At 30.6% G+C, this 18,962-nt stretch overlaps 1 protein-coding gene across 2 annotated transcripts; it reads left to right on the top strand.

The window, feature by feature from the left end:
* Window positions 1-15,178: 15,178 nt before the first annotated feature.
* On the top strand, window positions 15,179-18,746 carry LOC105780660 (AP2-like ethylene-responsive transcription factor AIL1). 2 transcript variants are annotated; one of them, XM_052629803.1, is made up of 10 exons: window positions 15,180-15,633; window positions 15,812-16,246; window positions 16,331-16,454; window positions 16,530-16,612; window positions 16,767-16,775; window positions 16,957-17,045; window positions 17,184-17,257; window positions 17,375-17,425; window positions 17,661-17,737; window positions 17,882-18,746. In XM_052629803.1, exons 1-10 carry the CDS (start codon window positions 15,471-15,473, stop codon window positions 18,445-18,447), a joined length of 1,671 nt encoding a protein of 556 aa, XP_052485763.1. In that variant the 5' UTR covers window positions 15,180-15,470; the 3' UTR covers window positions 18,448-18,746. The 2 variants fall into 2 exon arrangements, with proteins under 2 accessions (XP_012460575.1, XP_052485763.1); XM_012605121.2 differs by having other exon boundaries at window positions 15,179-15,633; window positions 15,812-16,454.
* The last annotated feature ends 216 nt before the right edge of the window (window positions 18,747-18,962 follow it).

The following is an 18,962-nucleotide window of genomic DNA, read 5'->3' as shown; positions in this document are numbered from 1 at the left end:
AGGAGTTTACACCAAAAACAAAATGTGTACCTCGGATTTAAGCCCCATTTTTTTAACATTATTCTTATATCTACTCTTTTCAACGGACTTAAACCCATGTTTTCCTGCACTGGTAACAATGTCGATACCAATCGACCTAAGACTCAATCGGCGATTTAAGCCCGAATTAACTATACCAATTTCTTACATGATTTCCACATAATTTTAAGTTTACCATTTCAGTAAATTTTTTAACTTAATTGAATAGAAGTCTTTTCACGATATTATCAATTGGATTTCAATTATTAAATCAAAACAATAAGTAAATAGAATTAAAAAAAAATTAGTGAATGAAATTCATTACGAGAAACTACTTAAAAATACATCCAAGCCTTCTTAGAGGCATTTCAAAAAATTGAGTACTACCATTATTACCAACAGATATTTTGATTAGTCTATCAGCCTCTTTATTATAAACTCTTGGGAGTGCATTACAGCAATTTTGTCATGAGTATTTTGATTCTTCTAACTAAATTTCAAATGTGCGAACACTGAAAGCATTATTAGGCTTTTTATTAATATTTTTAATAATGATTTTTAAGACATGGTAGCTAGACCTCCATAGTTAGCATAATTTAAGGGTTAAAATATGTTGTTAATTCCTATATTTTGATAAATTTTGAGATTTAGTTTCTATACTTAAAATGTTAGAAAATCATCTAATAGTTTTGATTTAAAATTCCAGTCCAATCATTAAAATCGTCGTATTTTCTGTTAAAATTTGTCAATTTGACATGTTGATTGAGTTGTCTTCATGTGACGTGTTATATGATTAACAAAAATAAACATGTTAAGTTGACAAATTTTAATAAAGCTACCAACGACAATAATGATTAGGTTATGATTTTTAAATTGAAAAATAAGAGATTTGATTTATTAATTTTTAAAGTAAAGAGATTAAATCTCAAACATATTTTAACTTAATTTAAAAAGTATGATTTAATAATAGTTGTATAATAAATATAATTATGTTCTTAAAAGTGTAAAATCTTCCCATCCTGTAAAATTTCACAATCATGTATAATTATTTTATTATGTATTCACTTATTATAATTTAATCCTGAATTATTAAATAAAATTTTATCCTAACAAATTTTAGTTTTTAAAAATCTAAAAATTATAAATTGATGACTAAATTTTAAGTTAATATACTATATTTTAATTAAAGTAATGGATTTTGTTTTTATATAATTATGTCATTTAATTTACATAAATTCAAATAAAAAATAATTAAATTTAAATTAAATAAATTAATAAAATTATAGATTTAAAATTATTATTTTAACATATATTAATATCATGTGATTTTTTAAAAAATATTACTTATAGATTTAAATAAAATAATATATAAATAACACAAATTTATTAATTTAAAAAAATTATAAGTTAAGTATGAGTTTGTGAAAGATATATTTCAATTTTATTAATTTTAACATATAAAAAGTACATTGATGGCTTTAATGATTGAGTAATAAGAAATTGTCAAAAGTTTGTCAAAAGTCTAGATTACTGCAAAGACTGCTGACAGCTACAGTATTTTGGCATTTTCTTAATGGGTCAATATTTGGTAAGTAACGTAATTTTTATTTTACAAGTAATTTTTTAAAAAATATTAAGTATTATATATTTATATTTTATTATTTTATTATATTGATTTTATTCATATTATATCAAATATTTTGTTTTTATTTAGTTGGTATTTGAATTTTTAAGATGTTAAAATAAATTAGTAAATATATATTAATATATATTCTTTATTTTTAATTTTTTATATCACTTGATTAATGAATATGGCAATTCATATTTCTAGGTTTATTCTAAAAGTGTATTTTAATATTTTCATAACTTTTTATAATTTGAAAAATAATAATATAATATAATTTATTTTGAAACATTTACAGGTGTTTGTAAAAAGTAATAGAATTTTTCATAGAATTTTAAATTTTCTTATAATTTATATGATTTTTTAGATTTTTTAAAAATCATATATATCATATCATATATTATATTATATTACAATGTCTTAAGTTCCAGCTTACGTGGATAGTCTAATCTTTTGACACATAGCATACCTATTTTTGTCTGACATGTGTTAATTCTTTATACAATCAATTTGTAATCTTAGAGAGACTAAGAGAACACTCTCATAGCTCACACTTACCCTATAAATAAGTGTAAATTTCTTCACTATTTTTATAAGCTCTCTAAAGTTTCTTCCTTTGAATAAATTTATGAGAAAGAGTTTATAGTTTAAAATTATTTATATATTATTTGTATATAATAATATATATTATATGAAAAAGAGAAATAATAATCTTTCTATTCAAATACCAAAATGAAAATTTTCCAAACCAATCCTCCGAGTTTAAATTAATATATAGTGAAATTAAACTTTGTCTCCATCAAAATGAAAAAATTCAATTAAATCCTCTTATAAATAAAGAAATTGTACGTTAATATATAATAAAATTGCACTTTAGCCCCATAAAAGGAAAAAATATGTTTAATCCCTTAAAATGATGAAATTATAAATTAATACATAATAAACTTATATTTTGATCTATGGAAAAATTATAATTGAATTTGCCCTTATGAAAATAATTTCTAGATTCGCCCTATTTCTATTGGTTCAAGAATAACTTAGAATTACCATTTATTTTTCTAGTCTAAGAAATTTTTAATATAAAAATCATATATCATGTATGTATATATATAGGGAGGGATCCATTACACCAATGTAAAACTTAAGTGTTTCGTAACTTTTTATACGATTAATATTATAACAATCCGACCATCATATTTCATATTCCATTCATGTAGATCATGTATATCAAGTTTGGTGTAAATTAAAATTTTCTAATTATTCATTTTATGTTAAAAGAAAAACTTTCAACCGTTAAATATATATTAATGTATACAATATTTTAGATATATGTGATAAAGATATCGGATCGATTTAAAATTTTACAGGCATAAGAATTACAAATATATTTCAAAATTCAATGGTTAGATTATTAAAATGTTAATCATATAAAAAGTTAGGGGATAGTGTAAAGCCACTTAATTTTTACACCGGTATAAGTGGATCTCTCATTATTACAAGATCTTATGGTTCCAACTAATGTGGACAATCTAATTTTTTACACATGACATACCCAGTTTGTCGACAGGTGGCAATTCTTATACAACCAATTTTTAATCTCACATTAACTAGAAAACACTCTCATAGCTCACACTTACCCTATAAATAAGTGTAAATTTCTTCACTATTTTTATAAGCTCTCAAGAGTTTCTTCCTTTAAAGAAATTTATGAGAAATAGCTCATAGTTTAAAATTATTTTTATATAATAATATATATTATATGGAAGAGAGAAATGAAAATCTTTCTATTAAGAGGCAAATTTGAAGGGGGTAGGTAGGGGCATTGGCCGCCCAGAAATGAAAAATTTTTCAGTTCAGTCCTCTTATAAATAAAGAAACTAAAATATATGGGTTTAATTGCAATGGATAGATAATAAATAAGACATAGGTTAATGGTTAAGTGATAGTGCATCCATCTTAGAAGTCCTAGGTTTAAACCCCATTCCTTTGATTTTTTTTAATTTTTTTTTATTTTCAGCAACCTAGGATAGGTTAACATGCTAGTTCCTTTCCCATTTACCCAAGTTTGAGTCACACCCTTTCCCTCCCATTTTCCTATTAATTTCGCCCAAATTTTGGGTAAATTACCCTTGCCACCCTTAGGGTTTACAAACCCTAGCTATTTAGTCATTCATACTCCTATTTTGATTAGAGTAACTATTTTTTTTCACAATTTTAGTACTTATTAAATTATTTTAATTTACTTATTAAATAACTTATATCACTTTTAGCATTTACACCAGTAAGAAAATTAGTTTATATATATTAAAGTTTTTTTAGATTTTTTATTTTCAAATAATTTTTGGAGTCACGCTGCCACATCACATAGATTTATTTGAAGTAAAATATAATAAAAATCTAAAAAAACTCTAAGAATATAAATTTATAAATATATATAATCTATAAAAAATATAAAAATAAGAAAAATAAAAAATTGAAAAAATCTCAAAATTTCTGAATATATCATATTTTTCTAAAAATATAATATTTTTATAATATTATTTTCGAAAATATAAAACTACTAAAAGTACATGTCCAGAATGTATCTGGACATATGGACGTCTAAATTCATATGAATTTGAACATCTATGTATTTAGATTCATCATGCACATGAAATAAAAAAAATAAAATTAAACAATATTCTTTATTTTTTAAGATAATTGTTGCAATTTTATTAGCTGCAGGTAAAAAAATTATCGAGATGAATCAAGTAGCTAAAAAAAAGTAGTCCCTTAATTAACATTTTCAAGTTTAGGTGTAGATTAAATTCATAATAATTGAGATGCCAATTAGGAAGAAGTTACCAACATCATCCCTTCTGTATGATAATATACTTGATTAATTCACGGCTCAAAAACAAAACATTGTTTAATCCATAGTGCATCTGTCGTTGCTTTTCGGAAAAAGGGGTAAAGATCAGATGGCTTTTGGTATGGAGTAGAAATCAAATGACTATCAAACTGGGAAACGATGAAATAAAACAGTGATACCATGTTATCTGTATCTATTTTTCAATAGTTTAATGTCAAATCAATATTTTCATCATAAAGAAAATCAAATCTAAGTGAAAATCTCGAAATTCAAGATAAAATGTTGATGTGACATTAAACTATTAGAAAGGAATAACACTCCAATTTCATACAATCCTTTCTCATGAAACAATAATCAAATTTCCGATTTAAAATACATGTAATTATCCTTGATAAATAGAATTTTATAGGTCTAGATTCAATTTATAGTGTAAGTAAGTAGGAGTTCTTTTGGTTTACATTTGAAAATACCTTTCTTTTAACGTTTGTAAAAGAAATATTATAGAATGTTGAAATCATGAAGCTTTAAGCCAAATGGAAAAAGGGTAAACCTATGGATGATTAGATAATGAAGTAGACAAGGAGGTGAAAAAATTAAGTAGATTTATGTCTTTAAAGGAGTTTTATGCTTTTCAGAGCAAAGATTAAAAAGTAAATTAAAGTTAGTGGGTAAAGAATAATTGTGAGAGGTTAGTGGTTAGTGTTGGGTATAATATATTGATATGATACCTTTATTTATCTTTTCATATTTTGAACTTCGAAGTTTTTGTCCTCACCTTGTAATGCCCCACTTGAATTATAGATTTGGTCCCAACTAAACCTAAGTTCAATCATATGTCATTTGCCAGCAGCTTGCAGGCATGTTTGGAGATAAATTCATGAATCAGACTAATCTTATTGTTGTAACTTACTTAGTCGACCTCGTGGACTTCATTGCATATAGTCCTACATATTTTATCATAGGAGGCAATATTATCTGTTAAGAGTATCAAATCTGACCTTTATGTCAATATTTAGTGTTTTAAATATAGTATTTTCGTCTATGTATACTTGTATCTTTTAAACCATTTGGTTTAATAATAATATTCATAAATTACTTTAATATCATTGTATATTGTTTTTAATGGTTTTTGCACGCAAAGTAAAATGAAAACAAATATTGGTTTAATGATTATCTAAGGTTTAACTAATACTAAGTGGTATTACATGGTCGAATCGTAATACAGAAAGATAACTTGTGTTAATAGATGAACCTAAATATGTCCTTAGTCTAGTTTGAAATGAGCAAACCGATTGAAAGACTAATATATCGTCTATCAAATCCAATTGAGAAAATACTTTGTCTTGAGTATCAAGTGGATGACTCCTAGAAGATAAAGATATAGATGTGACTGAATGGACTGACAGCACATTGGATAAGACCCAAATAGAATAGATCATGAATCTGCTTATGGATTTATTGATTTGTGAAGTTCATGGTGTGACATACCTTAATCTTGAGTGGATGATGGACTATGTATGCTGACTTGAATACTTTGATATAAATAAAAACTTGATTTCAAATATATAATGAACCGAAAGCTAGTGCTTTGGGTATACGACTTTTGTAGTATTCACAAAAGTAAATGTGGACATGAGTCGTTTGTCTTTGTAATAAATGACTTAATTACTATTTGATAGTAATTTATTTTTCATGAAAGAAGATGTAATGATTACCATAAGATAAAATAAGATCATATTAGGAGGAACAAATTTATCCCAAAGAGATTAAGGATATCCTATGAGAGTTGCAGACTTATGACAAGGTCATTGGGTAAGCACTGATCGAGTAACTTTCGTAATGATAAGGAATTAGAGAGAGCTTAATCACGATACTATAGTGGAATGATTTCATAACTAAATAAATTTATAATTAATAGGCAAAAAGCTAAAACTTAATTATAAATCATTTGAGCTCTAATTTTATATATTCAATTGGTCCTCTGCTAGCTCACTTCAACTGAAACCAAAATGAATTGTATAAAAAATCAAATAAACAAAAATGGACGGAAATGATAAACTTAGAGAAATTGATTATATTCGGAAGCGAATATGTTTTCTCACTAAGAATGGAAATGACCTAAGAATTAATTTAAGTTTTTCAAATTATTATTTAATTAAATAATTAAAGTTTGAAAATAGAATTAAATTAATTGGTCATTGTGAATCCGTTGGATATGAAAATTAAATATATTTATCGATTTTTTATCATAAAGTTGCTATTACTTTAACGAAATTAGAATTGAGTTAAGGAAATTATTTAATTGGAACATTAATAAATTTAAATTAATTTGGCAAATAATATTTATTTTGGAAAATAGAAAAACATGTATTGGATTGGATTAAATTATAAAGTGTTGGGTTAAAACCCAAGAAGCACATATAATTGGACGCAATACAATAAAGGTCTAACTATCGGATAAGTATTATTTGTATTCTATTAATTCAACTAGAATTTTCTATCTCTTCTTATAAATAGATGACACCGGTAGAGCTAAAATACACAATTTTGAGATATTGTTATTTTGCTCAAAAATAGTAAGAATTTATTTTCTAGGTATAAATTATAATTTTTGTGAATTACAATTCTACCTGTTTTTATAGAGAGATTTACTTTCCTACCAAAAATATGAAAATTGTTTCTAGTTTTATGTTTGATTCGTAATTGTTCGAAACCACTCTCGAAAAGATTCGTGGTACAAGAGAAAATCGCTTGATTCGTAATTTTTCACTATGACAAAAAATCGTTTTTAAACCAATTTTTCTTTTCAACATCAAGACGTAACTAAGCTTATCTTCCATTATAAAAAAGATCATGCAAACAACTCACACGCACACTTCTTCTCCTTCAACCCTAAACTCTCTTACAAAAAATCTCCTTCTTTACCTTCACCCAAGGTGCTCTTTCGTACAAAGCATCACCTACTTTCATCTATTAATCCAATTGTACTTAATGGTTAACACTAATTGATGATATCTTATCCTAATTAAGTTGAACATTTTAAAATCATTATGATACATCTCAAAGCTTTATGTAGCAGCAACCAAACGAAAAAGATTCAATTTTCTTAGTGAAAACGTTTCGACTATTATTATACCTTTGTTCTTCATTAATGATAGTCCATATGTAGAAAAGGTTATGAAATTTTTAAAAAGAACTTTTATATTAAACACCACTACGCCAGCAAATATATACCGCAATTACTCAAATTCAGAATCATATTGTTTGTACTTAGCCTGTAATGAATTTTCTACTCAAAGTAAGCATGCATTTTCTTCATTATAATTAATTAAACAAGTTAACCAAGGTCCAAGGTGGAGTTAGGTTAGACATTCGTCTTTATTTTAAGGGTTAGGTGAAATAACAACCTTGTTTTACAGATTTTAAGTGGTATATAGTATACTAGATTCAGCTATTTAATTATAATGGTTCCATTTATTATATACATATTACCTAGAGTGGCTAATAGTTCGGAACCTTGTGGCATGCTGGATCTTTCTTACAGATTTCAGCATGCTCTTTTCTATTCATTGGAAGGAGGACAAGAAAACTATTAAGTATACACGTAGTAAGTGGAATCATTCAAGTATAATATTCCATTTAGCTTCTATCAGCAACTCTGTCACGTGCATGACAGATATATACTTTGTTTAAGTTTGATAATCAATCAATTATTACGTAAAGAAGAACAAAAAAAACTAGTTTAATCTGTCTGCATTAATCCAATCAAATTTATTTTTGCCAGAAAAAAACTCATTCCTTCATTCATTCCAGTAACAGAAACAAACTCGGAAACATCCATACAAAGTACTTATCACCTCTCTTATACCCTACCCCAGCATGATAAGTGGCAGAACATGGGACAATTTAGTAATGACCCTTTGCTGTATATAACTCACGGGCAATTCTCCGCTAGATACCCTTTGTGATGTCTCTCCATCTTCTGTGATCTCTTTTGAGTCATCTTGGAGCCGTCCTAGACACCATCCGCTATGGACCCTCCATAAGGACCACAAAGAGACCATTATAGCATAATAACCTCGTACAATCATAGCAGAGAAAATGTCATAGCAGAATCACGCAGTACTACACATGGCGACAACTAACCTGTAACAATCTTACCACATGGATAGACCTACCATCCATATTTTCAGTTACGAGGATTTACCAAACAAAGGGCACCCTCCCTTTCCCCAAGAAAGCCTGAAGGGTGAATTTGAAAACAAAAAAAAAAAAAGAGAGAGAGAGAGAGAGGAAAAAATTAAGCTTAAAATGTAATTGCATACTAGGACTGAAACTATCAGTAGCAGCAGCAAGCTCTAAGTAAAATTTTTCCATGATGGTCTAGGCACTGGCATGAAGTTAACATCAACATGTTCTTCCTCAGAGGCATTTTAAAGTGATCCATTTTATATCCAATTAAAGGTAATTTTGCATTGAATATACTCAACTGATGAGTGGTTTGAATTTATGTCAAGGCCCTTATCTTCATTTAAGCCTTAATGTGGAAAATGACTGATGGAACTCGACTTCATTTTTGTCGATGTCAAAAAATTCAGTTGTGGGGGTAGAATTTCTTAAACTAAGTCGTTCTGAAAATTAAACAAAGAGGTTTTCGGAGCGAGAATAGAATTGAAAGGGAAATTATTAAGTAATTATTTAAAGAAGTCAATTATCAAAGCACAAGGACTTAATTATAAGGTTGCAAAACATTTGAAGGATTTAATAAGTAATTAATCGAAGCCCTTGGGTGCAATTTTGCAACCATTTAAAATCACTGGATGACATTGAAAATGGCCATTGATTTCCACTAATTAATCTTAGGTACATTATTAGACATTAGAGTCATTTATTTAATTATAATTAAACTTAATGAACAAATAAAAGAAAAAAAAAAAAGATGAAGTAGTCATCTTCATCACTACCAAACGAAAACAATAAAGAAAAAAACGAGAAAGAAAATTTGCATGAAGTTCTTCTCCTATTGCCGTGAACCACCTTGAAGGCAAGAAGAGCATTTTCTTTTGACTTTTGTTAAATTATTAGCTATAGATATAAGTAGCCTATCCATTAGATGTAAGAATTGTTAAGGGTTAGATTAGCTACCATTGGTGAACACTTGGACGATAGAGAGAGAACGATGAGAATTTTGAATAATAGTTGTGTTTTTGGATAACTTGAAGTTCCTAGATAATAGTTCTAAAGTCGGAATTAGATTTGAATAGAAAAATTGTGAGTTACGAGAATTTCGGATATTAAAATCTTAGTTGGTTAAGTATGGGGAAAATACATTTCATGTTTTGTTTCGATGGTTTTTATGTTTGAATGTGTGTGACTAATTTCATTTTAATGTTCAAATTATTCTATGTAGTCAAAGACGAAGCCAAAACCTCTAAAGGCAAGGAAATAAGAAAGTGATCGTTGAGTGGCAACTTTGGTTTGTGCTAATATAATTTGGTTTCCTTACATAAATCTATTAAGTAGCTAAGCTTATGCAATTGTTGTTGATGATTGTTGGCATGAAAAGTATGATTATGTTTGATGACTTTGGAATTGATTAGTTTAATGGTGAACATGAATATGCAATTGTGATTTTGATACCATGATGAGAACTATGTTGAATTATGCTTCTATGATAGATGATAATGAGAATGCCCAATTAAACAGTGTCAGATAGAATTTCAAGAATAGTTGGCATGCTATAGAATTCGTTTGTGTCAAAGGAAGTTTTAGCACTGAGCTCATTTTATTTGACAATTCTCTAATTCCTTAAGTGTCAAGTACACATTCTTAACTCTAATTCCTTCAGGGTCATGAACATACACTATGGAGTGTTAGAGGATAACAATGCATTTATGCTATAACGCCCTCAACCTGATCCAATTCGCTAGGTCTGGGTCTTGGGTGTAACCACAAAAAATCCTTAACAATTTAACAAAACAGATCACAATTTCTCATTTCTCTAATTATTTTATTTAACATTTTCACTGAAAACTTATCATATGAAAACAACGGGAAGTATTATAGAATATCTTGTTACATCAGACTTTATATAGATCTTTACAAAATAGAAGTTTATTAAAAACAGACTCATAAATCATATTCCTAACTATGCTACATATCCACTGTAGGCATAATAACCCACTTCGCCGCTACCTTGGCGAACACCTGACATCGTCCCTCTTGGCACAAAATCATACCATACACTTGAAACAATAACAAACGCTGCAAGTTCAGGAGAACTTAGTGAGCTTAATAACAAAATTACCTTGAAGGATAATTTCTTTTCTTATGACAACTTCTGAGCCCAACCTTACTTCCGAACCATTTAGTCCGGTGGATACCACTACAATTTGATTCACACATGTTCGCTAGCTATCGTACTCTTATGATACCACTCCTTTCTTACCTAACTATTGAAGGTTCTTTACTACATTTCTTGATTCTCTTTGTTGTTTAAGAACTTCTCAACAAACCATACCCTCAGGATCCATTTCATATGGGCTAGATTCTAACATTTACACACTACTCAAATAAATTGTTCACGAACATAGTTCACGGCCAGATACGACACATTTGGTGAATACTTATACATAACTTATTATAGAATATCTTGTTACTCAAATTATTCATTAATTCAATATCGCCCCAAACCCACACTTATGATATACTACATAGATCATCAAAAAAGTTCCACATCGATTGCTTTCAAAACCACATATAATCAGAATACCCATATTCCAAATTTCATATGATTTCAGGAGAAGTCATTAAATTTCAGACACAACCCTGATATGACAAATTCCAATTAACTCTGATTCAATCATTTCATAACACAGATAAACTCACAATAACAGATCCTTAAATTACACATATACAAATATATACCCAACATTTTCAAATCATTATGGCAGATACCTTTATCATCATGCAGATACACAGTTTTTTTCAGTAACTTATTCAATTAATTCACAAATTATACTCAACTCTTAACCTTGAGCATACCAATACCTTATCCTAGCCATACTTATTACAGAACTATCAGAATTTATTCATATCTTACCATAAAAAAATATTCAAATCTTACCAGACATTCTTGACAAATCACATGCCAAATAAAACACGCCATACAGACATCATACAAAATCTCGTGTTTACTGTCCCGGTGAACTTCATAGAAAATGCCATAGGTCTTCCCTTCATGGTCTTATACAGAGTTTCATGTATTGTGATCTGCCATTTCGATTTACACATCATCAAAGGCTACACCATGAACATATCTACAAACATATCATATCATGCCATGTGTCTTAACCACATGGTCTTACACACATCCATGTATCGTGTTCTGCCTTTCCATCCTCATCTTACTAGAGGCTACGCCATGAATGGTTCCAAATCATACCAAGCTTCCATGGGCCTCTACCTCATGGTCTTACACTTATTTTCAGTCTGTGATATGCCAGTCTGGTTAGCATTATAGCTGTCGTACCAAAGGCTTTATTATGAGACATTTCTCATTACTTACTTACTCAGAAGTGATCGTATTCATGTCTATGTATGCAAACCAACTTGCTATTTACCATTCATTTCACAAACTACCAAATAATACGCATTGTCATATTTATGTAATTAATCTTATTCATTTTCCAACAACAACATTTGTATACTCATATTCAATTTCATATATACTTATCAACCATTTTCGAGCCTAACTCCTCTTTCATACCATTCGACCCCTAGGACTCATTTTCGATTCTTTCGCACACTGTCAAAGATCACATTTCAATTTCATTTCATTTCATTCATCATTTAATCAACTTGTATGTTTATAACCCTATTAACCAAACATGGAATCATAACAGATACATGGATCTGTCATCTTGGGTTGTCCGACAACGATGACTTTATATGTACAATCAACCACCCCGGGTTGTCCAACAATAGTGGTTTTCAATCAATAATCTGACCTTATGGCATGCCAACTATATTTGACTCGGTCTAAACAGCTAATATGGTAACCAAATTTCCAATTCATAGTTCAATTCATACTTTATCACATCCAATTAACCATCAATTCATCATATAATACAACATGTTTGAACTTAATTTCATATCGATTATCATACATCAATGAAATCATACAATTTTCTATTCTATTCAATTTAGTCCATGTCTTGATAATTAATCCCAACCATACCAATTCAATTCAAATAACCATTGACAAATCACCTCAACATTATATAATGAAAAATTTCATCAATATGCAATAATTAAATTGATCCTAAATCATAGAAATGTAAATTGAATTTTCGAGCTACTTATTGATGACTTTCGATTTTCCTTTCCTTCTCAACGGTTCCATGTCAACGTTAGCTAAATAAAATCACAAAAAAAACATATAATATTATCAAATTAAATTCAAATCGAGATCAACCACAATATCAAGTACATTTTATAATTTATTCAATTTAATCCCTAAATTCGGGACAAACATAACTTTCGATCTAAAGCTTCGGATTGAAATCTGATTTCACAGTTACTCATTAAGGACCTCCTATTTTCTATTCCTACTAAAATTTCATGACTTTTTTTATATGTCATTCAATTTGGCCCCTAATGTACGAAACTAACAATTAAGGTTTACAATTTAGTCATTTTCTTAATCTAAATTTAATTTCTAACAATTTCACACCAATTTCATCTAATTCTTAACAGTGCTGACTTTCTAAAACTTTAATAGTTTTACAAATTAGTACATGGGCTAGCTAAATCAAACTCTCATGATTCAATTTCCATATAAATAAAAGAAAAATGGCTAGAGACTTACTTGAACTAAAGGCCGAATAGTATGAACCCTAACAATAGCGTCTTCCTTGGTTGATTTCTTTGTTTTGTTCAGTTGGAGAAGATGACATATCATCTCTCCATCCATCAATTTTACTTTTATACTAGGATTACTAGTTAATTAGTTTAATCAATCATGTTTTCACATGAATTAATCACAATTTACTTAATTAATCAACTAACATCATTACCGTCCACTAATTCTTACTTATACATGGTTTAATTGTTGTTTCGAACCTTTGACTAATTGCAATTGAAGTCCCCAAGTCATTTCCTAATTAAAAATATATAGCAATTAGATTTTACAATTTAGTCCTTGGGCCCTAATTAAACACAATTTTGGCTAATTTGACCATCCAAATTTTAATTCATCTATATAATAACTCCATAAATATCTTTATTTAATATTTACGGACTCAATTTAGGGAAATGGTGTCCCAAAATCGTAATTTCCGACCCCACTGAAAATCAGGTCGTTACAAAGAGATAGCTCTTTCATCGGTCAAAAGGCATCTCGAGCGAGAAATAGTTGGATCCCATAAAAAATTTGTCGCAGGTTGACTAATCTTCTAGACTTGAAAATTGACGGTTTTGGTGAAATTAATTTGATAAATTTTAACCCATCCATGCATGCATTAGATCCACAAATATTTTATTTATTATTTATCACATTAATTTAATTAGTTAGAAATAAAATAATTATTTAGTGTCATCATTTAAATAATTTAGTTAGTGGTACTATAAAATTTTATTATTTACCTCTTAATTAATTTAAAATAATCAATGAAAAATAATTATAGCAAAGTACACGATGTCACCATTTTAATTCAAGAAATTTTCAGCTTGACACGTGACATTTTATAATTGGTCCGAAAAGTTGTCCTCTACACCATCAATGAAATCACATCTTGATTAAAACCCGATCCATGCTTCGCTTACATCTCTAACTTCAAAGCAAAGCTTCAACAAGTTCCCAATCTTGTGTGTGCAAAATCTCGAATGCATCCAAAGCAGTATCTGAAATCAACCGTACAGGAACAAAAACATTATGTGCCTCCCAACACAATTTTGAACATATTAATAATCACTGTAGAAACTATTTTGTACAAAACATTACACAACCTAAACCTGGTTATGCATAGTGTGTTTTTTACCTTTGGGATTAAAAGAAATCTAAACAATACCCTGTAACATCCAGACCAACCACATTCCAAGACTTGGATAGAAAAAAGCCTGCATACCAGTTGGACCAGTGCCTTGAGACGATGAAACAGGAACACAGCCTCGACCAGTCGCCTATGTGCCCATGTACTTTGATCCATAAGGTCTATTGGACATAGTTTCCAAAGTTTTGGGCCTCTTACTTGGACGTCAAAACTTTTGATATTGGACGAAAGATTTTGGACATCAAACATTAAAGAAAGAATTACTGTAAGTGAATATATTATTTAGATTAGATGATTACATATTTACACAAACATAAATTTCATTTTTTACAGAACATCAAATATTTACATTGACCAATTGCTGAAAAGCTCCAAAACAATTTTTTACTAGAGGTTTGGTGCTTTTCAATTTGGAAATGGACCACGGCTATCCTCATATCCTGACGGTCCAACGAAATCACATTTAAATTTCAGTGAACCATCGGTGTCGAAAATTTAAGAATCCATGGATCAAGGATGTAGCGAATCAGAGCTCTAAGGACTTTGGCCATATCCCAAGTTCTTTTATTTTGTTTTGTCACCATAATGATATATTTATGTGATGGTCACCTCTGCAAAAACTGAGAAGGAAATGAAAGAGAGGGCACTAAACCCAATGCAACCATTAGCAAAACAGATGCAGATACAGTGCTGAGAATCAGAATATAAGACGAGAGAAGAGCTTTGGTCATGAGAAGAAAATTTTTCTTTGTTTTTGAAGTTCGAGTCCCAAAGCCACAGTGAAAGAGAAGAGAACAACATATACTCGATAACATTTTTATAGAGGCGGAAAAGATACAGTTTTTTTTGGTTGGAGAAGGTTGTGAAAAAAGAGTAATAGATTGTGTTGATAAAAGAGATCGTCGTCGTCATCATCAGCACCATCATGAGTAATTGGTTGGGGTTTTCTCTGACTCCAGACCTTAGGATCGATGAAAGCTTTGGCAGAGAAGACCATGGAGGTTTCCCTTCTGTCATGCCTTTGCGTTCTGATGGCTCTCTTTGTGTTGTTGATCCTTTTCGTCGCTCTTCTACTGCTGCCGATGAAGGTCTTTGCTCTTTCTTTCACTCTAGTATATGTTACTTTTTAACTTTGCACCATGCATGTTTTCTTTTAATGGTTAAATTTTAGTTGCATGCCAGAAAAGAGATTCGCTCTTCTCCCAAAGATCTAAAAAAAAAGAAATGGGTTCTCTTTGTCACTTGTTTTCCGACACTGATTTGCAGATTGGAGATATGAAAATGGTATTGGAGCTGCAACTGCAAACGAGCAGGGTCCCAAACTTGAAGATTTCTTGGGTTGTTACTCAAACTCTCCATCTCAGGAGACCAAAGCTTATTGTGGAACACACGAAAACCAAAACACTGTTCCTAGTCCTACTAGAATCAACGTGAATGTAGCACCAAATTATAGCAGTAGTGGGGATGCGGACGCTGCAGAGAATTTCACAAATCCATCGTCTTTCATCCAAACTTACCGAAATTACAACGAAAACCCTCAAACCCTAATGGCTGGTGGTCACAGCCTCCAACAGTGTGACCCAAACCCTAACCACAACCAGAGGAGTGGCGTGTACCATGTTCCTTTTGAGAGTGCAACTTCAGTTTCAGGATTCAAATCCTGGTTGAGACAAACTCCATTTCCTGGTGGAAAAGCTTCGGGTAATGAAACAAATAATAACTTTAACTTTCAGGCACTCTCTCTTACCATGAGCCCAACCTCTCGAAATGGGTTCCCTGCTACAGCACCATTGGAGGTGGTTGATAACCGTAAACGACCTGTGGGAAGGACCCTCACCAGGGAATCAGTTCCTCGCAAATCTATTGATACTTTTGGTCAAAGAACTTCTCAATATCGTGGTGTTACAAGGTATTTTTACCTTTCAATTTTCATTGTTATCCGAGTTTAATAACATTCAGAAATTTACTTCCTTTTATTCAATAGGCATAGATGGACCGGAAGATATGAGGCTCATTTGTGGGATAATAGCTGTAGAAAAGAGGGACAAACAAGGAAAGGGAGGCAAGGTGCGCGCAGCAGTTCATTATTCTTTTTTTTTTCTTCATTCCTTGATCGTTTTGGTTTCTGATTCTTTATTTTCATTTTTCGGTTTCCTGGAAAGAGAATTAACTAATGCTTATGTTTCATTCACTTTCTGGTTCTCATCCTTCCACTCTGCAGTTTATCTTGGTAAGTGAACTCGTATATTATATCCTTTTGCATGTCTCTTCGGTATTAAACATTTTGGGAGTGCATGATTCTTTTAACTTTATAAAGATTATTCAAGTATGAGAACAAAGAGCATTGGGCTTTGTGCAGTTTCTTTTAATCGTTTATTCTTTTTGTTTAAAATGTTTGTGGATATGATCAGGTGGTTATGACAAGGAAGAAAAAGCAGCAAAGGCTTATGATTTAGCTGCTCTCAAGTATTGGGGTCCAACAACTCATATAAATTTCCCTGTAAGTTTGTTGGTGAACCACAACACTGACATTGTTCTTTCTAGGGTTTCAACAGCTTATTTCATTGACAAGTACCAAGAAGAATCAACATCCAAATTATAGAGTATAAGAAAGTAATCTTGACTACTTTTGTTTTAGTTGAGTACTTACGAGAAGGAGCTGGAAGAGATGAAGAACATGACCCGTCAAGAATTTGTTGCTCATTTGAGAAGGTGCACCAAGTCTTGTGCATTTAAATTCAAAGATAGAGTGGGAAAATTTTTTTTAAAAAAAAAAAAGGACAGACAAAGGAAGTTGTAACATTGATTAACATCTTACTTTTTTGACAGGAAAAGCAGTGGTTTTTCAAGGGGAGCTTCAGTGTACAGAGGAGTGACAAGGTAATGGCAGAAAACGACCTCATTGATAAAGTTTTGCCAGTATGTACTGCAATTTTTGCAGCCTTTTTCAATATTATAGTAGACAATAGTAGGCAAACATTACTATACACATGCAGATAAAATCTCAAATTCTAAAATGTGTGTTCTTACATGATACATCATTTACAAGGCAATCCAACTTTATATCTATCTATCTTTCCTCTTACATGTCAAGCTATTTTCTGTCTCCGGCTAGGCACCATCAGCATGGAAGGTGGCAAGCTAGAATAGGAAGGGTTGCGGGAAACAAGGACTTGTACCTTGGAACATTTAGTAAGCTTAACTTCCTCTCTTTTTTCCACTCTTTGTCTCAATTCAATTAAATGAGTTTTTATATAGACTTTTTTAACTGAACACTCAAACAGTCTTAACTGTGATATATATACAGTAATAATGTGTGTTACTTACACATTGTAGGCACACAAGAAGAAGCGGCTGAAGCTTATGATATTGCTGCAATTAAGTTTAGGGGAACAAGTGCGGTGACCAATTTTGACATAAGTAGGTATGATGTAAAGAGAATATGCTCAAGCTCTACTCTTATTGGGGGCGAACTTGCAAAACGCTCTCCAAAAGACACTGCCTGCATTGCTCCTGAGGACTACAATTCATGCGCTTCATCAGCATCTCCTCAACCTCTTCTAGCTATACCAAGCGGTGAAGCATCAGATGAATTGGCGGACATGGTTTGGACTGCAAATTCAGATGAGCAACAACATCAAAATACTAACACAAATAATGATGCATCCTTGGCAAACTCAAGTAGCCGCAATTCCTCTAAACCGCAAAGCCCGAAAGGCTCCATTGGATTAGCTAGTGATCAGTTTGGCATTGGCGGAGATTACTCTCACCAGGGCTACTTCTCATTACAGGGTTCAAAATACGAAGATGGCAACAGTGAGACTGATAATTCCAATGAAAATCGGCTAGGCAATTTGGGTTTAGTTCACAAGATCCCAATGTTTGCACTTTGGAACGAGTGAGGTAGTGAATTTCTCAAGAATTTGAGACACTTATCAGCGATAGAGAAGTTTAGTTTTAGTTTCTTCACTAAAGAAAACTGGTTAGAAAGAGGGTAGGATATGTAACACAGGATATCATGGAATTCAATGGTCTTTAATTAGTGCTTTAGTTCCGAATGAAATTAACTAACTGTTCTCTACCTTATCAAAATGTCTAATACAAAGATGAGGCAATTGGTTTGTTATTTGCTGTCTGACTCTATTTATGTATTTAGTGATTTTTTTCTTTTGTAACTAGATATATTTTCGGTGTTCTAATAGTTGATCATAAATGTATTTCATTCTGATTAAAGAATGAAGTGAACAATCATTACAGTTCATGGTCAATTCAAACCTTCATTGCACCATTAATACTCCCCGGCAAGGAATCTAGTAAAGTGGAAAGCGATGCAACATTCATTCATTGAGCTTGAAAGGAAAGGACATGTGTGATACTACCTGATGCTGTACCAAATATTGGTTGGCTTAATTGTTTT

The sequence above is a fragment of the Gossypium raimondii genome, chromosome 4, assembly GCF_025698545.1.
Source record: "Gossypium raimondii isolate GPD5lz chromosome 4, ASM2569854v1, whole genome shotgun sequence".
Lineage (NCBI taxonomy): Eukaryota > Viridiplantae > Streptophyta > Magnoliopsida > Malvales > Malvaceae > Gossypium > Gossypium raimondii.
This window is presented reverse-complemented; position numbering and strand designations above follow the sequence as displayed.